Source organism: Procambarus clarkii, chromosome 47 (assembly GCF_040958095.1).
Source record: "Procambarus clarkii isolate CNS0578487 chromosome 47, FALCON_Pclarkii_2.0, whole genome shotgun sequence".
Classification (NCBI taxonomy): domain Eukaryota; kingdom Metazoa; phylum Arthropoda; class Malacostraca; order Decapoda; family Cambaridae; genus Procambarus; species Procambarus clarkii.
Genome location: NC_091196.1, coordinates 22,544,070 through 22,551,495, shown reverse-complemented (window position 1 = coordinate 22,551,495; position 7,426 = coordinate 22,544,070). Strand labels below are relative to the sequence as shown.

General features: G+C 35.6%; 1 protein-coding gene across 1 annotated transcript; it reads right to left on the bottom strand.

The window, feature by feature from the left end:
- Window positions 1–1,373: 1,373 nt before the first annotated feature.
- On the bottom strand, window positions 1,374–7,021 carry DCTN6-p27 (dynactin subunit 6). The gene is made up of 5 exons (XM_045749674.2): window positions 6,846–7,021; window positions 5,479–5,649; window positions 4,897–5,024; window positions 1,758–1,900; window positions 1,374–1,591 (listed from the first exon to the last, which is right to left on the bottom strand). The coding sequence occupies exons 1-5, from the start codon at window positions 6,881–6,883 to the stop codon at window positions 1,505–1,507; spliced, it is 567 nt and encodes a 188-aa protein (XP_045605630.1). The 5' UTR covers window positions 6,884–7,021; the 3' UTR covers window positions 1,374–1,504.
- Window positions 7,022–7,426: the final 405 nt, after the last annotated feature.

Sequence of the window (7,426 nt, the reverse complement as noted above, 5' to 3'; positions counted from 1 at the left end):
TGTGTGTGTGTTTTTACCAAGGCTTGATGGTGCTACATAGCCTTCCCGGTTTGGTGCCTTCTATTGATAATTACTTACTTTTACCAAGGCTTTCAGGATTTTCATCCAATATGGCAAACAATCACCAGTTCTTAGTGGTGAATGACATTCCCTTGGAATCAGTAGGGCACTTAGATAATACAGGGTGATGAAAATTGTCCCAAGGCAATAAGAGCCATACACCCAACTGCTGCTGAGAAACTGGTGCAATGTAAGGGTGAAGTAGTGTGTACACAGTATGGCAGTTCTGCAATGTATGTATGCTTAGCATAATTAACTTATAACCTCCATACCCACTACACTGAACTACTGATGGTCAAAAGGCAAGGCTTAAGAGTAGATGCTCAACCTTACAAGTTACATCGAGGCAAGTACTTTGGCCAAAATTTTATTTTTCCATAAACAGCTATTGAATTATACAAAAAATACTATAATTTGCAGTTCAGACATTAAGTAAACTTGTATGGCAATATTGTAAATATCTTCTGTTCTTAATATTTCTGGTGGGCATCTTAGATCTTGTTCCTTTTTTACTACTACAGTACAAGTATTGCAGACTCAAACTTTTGTAATAAGCTAAAGTTTGTTTGCACCTTTGATGTGCAATGTAGAAATAGGATATAAGCTTGCAAGGAAAAGCTGCTCAGGAGAAACTAAATGCTTGTTTTGGAGCTTGGTATATAATTGTGTATATAACATTGAAATGTGTACTATAAGATATTATGTATGTAAATCAGAACTCAAAAAAAAATGGAATTGACATAAACATGGTGGAGTACAGATTCATCCTATAAGGATGGTAGCATTTAAACTTATATTTATTTGTAGTGTGCCTAATACCAATTATGATAACTATCATTAGATACACAGATATTCTCTTTATTGCCTGGCCACACTTTAAATATCAAAGAGCTACCAGATGATTATCCCTGTATAACGTAAGACTAGGACCTAAATTTTATCCGTTGATTATGCCTGTAATGAAAGTTTTCTTTTATGTTTGTGCATGTTAGAATGTCCCTTTTGAAATACAGTACTTGTGTGATTATACAACATTGATAAAGGCTTTTTTTATTAAGATATGTGAAAGTTAGCAAACTAAAGCAAGAGAATCTATTCAGTATTTAAAATGTCACACTTCAGATAATAATAAAACTCCAAAGAAAGGTAATTTTCTGTTGCCAAGAAAATATATTGAATAATAGATCTTGGCATACAAGAAATCTAATGTAAGCTCACTTTACTATCACTGCATATAGTTTTCCTGTAATAGTGAAGCACATTTATTACACTAACTTTTTAAACCAGCCAAAAGAAAAAGAAAAAAAAATATAATTTGTGTAAGCAGTAATATTTTTAGTGCCTTGGATAAATTTACATGTAGTTTGACTTCATTCTTTGAAGTTGAGCACACATGTTACGAAGCTTAGCCAGGATTTAATACTTTATAATGTTAATAGCTTAATCAAGCTGCCATTTTTTTCTTGGGCTTAATAAGGTGGTGATAATTTGGCAGAATTTTGGTCAAGAAATCAAGCTGGAGTCCTTGTGGCTGAAAGGAGAGAGAAAGCAATGGTAAAACAACTACAGATACAGGTATAATAATATTAAGTAATGGATCCTAATAACTTGCTATATAAAGAACTAAAAATTTTGATTCCTCTTAAAATTTCCAAGTAACATGTATAGCATTGAAAAAAAAAATAAAAAAAACTCACTGCTGGTTTTTCAGTCTGAGTTCTATGATGGAGTTCATCTCCATAAATTACTGTATTTTCTTGAATAACTTGTGGGCATGCTAAAGAGCATAAGGAACCCACAACACATCCACGAGTCAGCTCTACACCTGGACCCACGCGACCTGCAAAATTTTAGATAGTGTATATTATTGCTATTAAGTTTTTACCAATGAATTTAACTCTTCTTACTTTGAGTCCTGTTCCAAACAATCATCTCCAAACATTTGTCTCTCAAAACAAAATAAATTGGTTTGTATATTCAAACTCATTTTCTATAAATTCAGCAAGTTGCCCATTCCCCCCTCCCCTCCTGAAAAAACCTTACTAGACTAGTACTATCTATAATTTACATCACTAACATCATTACCTCATTTCTCAGTTACAAGCGTCAACCCACCATTTTGACTCTTTTCTATTCGGGCTGCCCCAGCTATTAATTTTCAGACCACCTTGCTTCTCGCTTGTGTTTTAGGCCAGCAAACCCAGTTTTACTTTTCCCACTTATGTTCTTAGTTATCTTGTCAAAATATTAAAAATCCTGCTATCATATCAGCTTAAAACACAGGAAATGTGTCAGTGAGGATTCTACTAGCAGGAAGCATTCTATGATCAAAGTTGAGACTGGCATTTCTAAAGGTATCGTATGAACAGAATATAAAATGAGTAGGACTTTTTGTTTTGTTTTCTGTTTAGGCTAAACAATATACCTGTATAATGTTCAAAATTAAATTGATAAAACAATACAGCAGAGAAAAGAAGCCATTCAAGGCACAGATCATTATAGATGGCAAGGGGTGGGAGTGGTACAGGCAGAGGCGGGCTGGTAAAATGAAGAATGGTGGCTCAGACACTTTACATGCTTAATGTCTTGGTGCCTCTTTAAGTATGCAGGAAGAGGGGAGTCAGCTGATGGAAGGTTGGCATCTCAGCCTAACTACTCCTGTAGAAGGATTAAATTTACCAAAATCAAGTGCAACAACCAATTAACCCAAACAATAGCTAATACCATTCCAAAATTGTATGTGGAGCAACATCTTGGCTCTTGGAAAGTATTACTATATTGTTTTACCAGATGTGCAATGAAACTTTTTTCTAGATTTTTTTAGAAAAACACTAATGCTTTTCAAGGGCAGGATGAAACACCAAATCCAAATTCAATGCTACCCTTTACCCACTGGGCCTTGCAGAACTGAGAGAGCACAATTGCAAGAGCATGAAGCACAAGCAGGCTTGCAGAAAGCACTCAAGAGAAAGAGCAAAGACCTGCCCTTGGCAGTCTAGAACCTCAAACCCTGTATAGCAAGGCATGGATGGACAAGAAATGCTCTGCCATCACCATACACAGGTTCACAACAGCCCCAACAATACACAAACACCACCCAAAGGGTGCAGGCCAACAACCACTACCACAGTAGCAGAAGCCTGAGGCAGCCCACTAGTGAGGTTGGGCCTGTATCAATGGAAAATAATGAAGGGAGCTGCAAACTGCAGTCAGAAATGAAATAAGACAGGAAATCATATACAGTATTCACTATATTAGTATGAATAAATACATTGTTTGCATATATTTATTTCACATCTGTATACACACATTTTCAAAGTTATATATAACAAACACCGTTGACACCTCAATACAACTTGTTAGAATGAAAAAAATAAATAAAGTAAGAAACAATAAAAGTAAACTGACAGTTATTCCTGTGCAGCACCTCGCCTCATTTCTACCAAAATAATTTTTATAGCAACATCTCTGAGTCACTACTGTACAGCTAAATCACAAGAGGTAGAGAGCTTTTACTTGGATTTTTGTGCTTCCTGGATGCTAATTACCAATGTCAATAGAAAAAATATTTTTTTCTGAATAATTTTTGGGTGTGCACCACAAGAGGGTCACATTTATCATGTGCTGTGCAGGGGTTAAGCAACCCAAGCATACCTTCTGCAAAAGTAAAAAAGCTAAAACTCACATAAGGAGCAGAGCCAGGCACAATTGCATCAACAGGCCTCACAGTGGAGAGCAAGTTTCATTCACTATCCAGAAGTAAAGGGAATCAAGAGGAATCAGCCCATAGAGGAGGAACCCAAACCCCTCATAAGTCAACTACCAAGGAATGTAATCCTGGCTAACAGTTGGGGTGAAATGCAAAGCTCAAGTAATGTAGGCAGCATAAAACGCAATTGTAAAGAATAATGCAATGATTCTCGGTGGAACAAACATTCCAGGCAAAAAGTGGCACTGGCAAATATGCCAGTGCCACTTTGCTCAAAGTGTGAAGCAGAGGACGTGCTCTGTCAGAGGTGTGTTTCCACTGCAGTGGCCAGGGTATCAGAAAACTGGTGCAATTCCTAATGCAGATAATAAGGTGCAATAATGTGGCAAAAAATTTGACACCTAACCCCACAAATCTGAAAATAAATGAATTGACAACATTTCGGTTCATACTGGACCATTATCAAGTCGGGACCATTTACATGACTTGATAATGATCCAGGACAGGCTGAAATATCAATTTCTATATTTTCAGATTTGTGGGTGCAACTTCTAACTTGGCAGTACCAGTGTCTAACCTCAGGGAAGATACAGAGGGCCTCCCAGAAAATTATTGATTTCAGAAAAATTGTGTAAATAAAATATGCATAGTACAGAACTGAATTTAAAATTTATAATCATTAATTTCCTTGGATATGATAAAATATTCAAATAAGCAACACATGATACTTTTTCATTTAACTTTCTTTTAATAGTAGGTACCAATCATTTTAACATCTTTTTTGTCGTGTATTTTGAATGTAGTTAAATGACAATATTATATAGTAAAAAGAAATATATATTAATACATGGATGTGATAAGTTTAAGATAATAACATATAGAGAGAGGCAACACTTTACTGTAATGCATCCTTTAAAATTGACCACTTACAAATCCACTTGTCAAGAAATTCACATATGGAAGTCTCCTATGCAGCTATTACTGTGCACATATGACATTTCAAGGTTTGGTTTTTTACAATTCAAATATAATATGTTATGCAACTTTTCAAAACTTATTGATAAATTAAAATACTGTACAGTGTACACAAAGTAGCTACAACCAACAAAATACAAACTGTAACTTACTCTTTGCTTCAAGCACATTGTTATCACCCACTTTTGAAGCCTGACAGTAACTATCCACTTCAAAGACATTATTGTTTCCAATAACCATTACTGCCGGTTGATCACCAGCCTCTGTGCCTGCAGGTAATCTGCAATATACACACCATTTTGAGTAAAGAAATGGTAAGCATATTTATCTATTCTGCAGTGACAAGCAAATATTTATACCGCATCATGTACTGTATTGAATTACTAGATATGTAGCAAGGTATCAATGCAGTAAATTTATGAAGAAAGCTCTGAACTCCTCATTATTCACTGAGCTTGGGCTGTGCTATAAATTTCACAAAAAGAGCTTGTTTGAAACATTTCTTCTGGTTGTATTAGTAGCTCTGAAGTACATACAACACACATTGTTATTGAAGTGAGGATAAAAAGGAGCAAAGTCTATGGATCTCTCACAAGCCAAGAGAAAACAGGAGTGTGCACTAAGTTTATATAAAATTTGGATCTTTAAATGAAAATTACACTTAAAAAAAATACATACTGTATATTGTATGTGAAATACTGTATATGTGGGGTCAGCTATATTTTACATCTTACCTATTGATAATCTGGGCTTGTTCCTCAATCAGGTTCCCTTCTCCAATGATGATGGGTCCAGACTCTGCAATGATGCGGGCTTTTGGATGGATGACTGTACGTGCCCCAATCGTAATGTCTCCATAATAGTCTGCCTCAAAGCACACCACAGCTCCGGGTGTTACTTTAACACTTTAAAATATCATAACAAAATAATTAAAATATCTTAGGAAATTTGACAGAATGAACATACAGTTTGTATAGAGTACTGGACTTCACTGTGATATGGCTATTAAAGTAATTTTTGAAGGTTCCCAGTATGTAGTTACAGTACAGTAATTTTAGAATGCAGGCTTTGCGTGTATTATTGTATTGTAAAACAATTTGCATATCCCCAAATAAGGACAAAAACAAAAAAATCATTGATGTTTTAGAATGTATGGTCCCATTTATTGGCAGAGCACATCCCTTGGCATTCTGAACCAGTTGGCATGCATCCTCAGATCCTCATGCATCCTCAGCTCAGACAATGAACCAACACCCTGACTTCCTGATGAGCCCCTGGTGTATCAAGAGGTTACACATCTCACTCCCAGAAAGGACCAAGACTTGCTACCTAATACTGTATTTCAGATACAAGAGGTTTTGAACCCCCTCCAGACAACTACAGCTTCAAGATGAGTTGTTATACTCACTGTTACTAGTAAGTTATTATTAACAGCTGCTCACGGTTTGTTAATCAAGTTGTGGTTAGTTAAGGTTTAGGGTGGTCACATTTAATTATTTATATACAAGAAGGTACATTGGGGGTTAACAGAGAACATAGAAATTAAGTTGAATTTACATTCTTGTAAAGCCACTAGCACACAGCGTTTCGGGCAAGTTAGGTTAGGTACAGTTAGTAATTTAGACAGTTGTTTCTGTAGGTTAGTACAATTCCAATATTCAGGATGTTTTAAAGATAAATCAAATATATTATAATATTGACAAGCTTCAGTTAGTTCTGAAGATTTTCTATATGAACCACCTGCTCTAGTGTGACCAGTCGCCACCAAGAATGGGCGACTTGTCCAGAAATTTGAACCAACATTATGCTGTCAATTATTCAGTTACGTGAATCTATATAAAATTGTTGGATATACCAACCTAATATAGATTTTTTTATATATACTGTGCGTAATAACCTGGCAGTGTGGACCAACAGCTGTAATAAGCAGTCTGTGTCCGCCCTGGGTGGGCGGGGTCGCACGGGGAACAATTTGTATCCAGAGTCCGACAGCTATAATAAATTAACACCTTATTACTGAAGCTACATATTGTCACCTTTCAATATCTCTATATGTCTATAACCGTTGTTCTGCGAAATATAAATATAAATCATTAATTACTTGCAGACAGTGGGATCCAGCTGTTTGTTGGCTGACATTGTTTATCGTTATATATCCGGGTTATATAAAGGTATAATTATTGCGTGATATTTACTAGATATTAATACCAATATTTAATAATAAGCAAAAAGGTTTTATACAAAATTAATACGTATCGGTACCAAGTTAGAAAAAAACATGTATTTAAAACTGTTGTAATTGTTGTCGATTACATAACGATACGTAACGCGGCAGATTCGAACTTTGTAATAGTGCTTACGTATATCTATTTTTTTACTTGGACTGACTTGAGGACCATTTCTATCTAGTGATCAATTAGAAAAAATACATGGGAGTAGATATAATCTCAACATTAACACCAGAAGCTCATGTGAACAAGATAACATCAGAAGCATATGTGAAGTTAGCAAGCAAAATAATGTCATTTAAGAGTCTAAACAAGGAAGTCTATGTGAGACCTTTGCTTGAGTATGCAACACCAGTATGGATCCCTCACCTTGTAAAGCATAAACAGAAACATGAGAAAGTTCAGAGATTTGCAGCTTGATTAGTACCAGAACTGAGAGGCCTAAGCTCTAAGG

Coding starts and splice junctions, on each gene's coding strand:
- DCTN6-p27 (XM_045749674.2), bottom strand. CDS start 6,883: ATGTCAGCCAACAAACAGCTGGATCCCACTGTCTGCAA. Junction 5,650..6,845: donor CTGGATCCCACTGTCTGCAA/GTAATTAATGAT, acceptor GATATTTTAAAG/TGTTAAAGTAACACCCGGAG. Junction 5,025..5,478: donor CAAGCCCAGATTATCAATAG/GTAAGATGTAAA, acceptor TGTATATTGCAG/ATTACCTGCAGGCACAGAGG.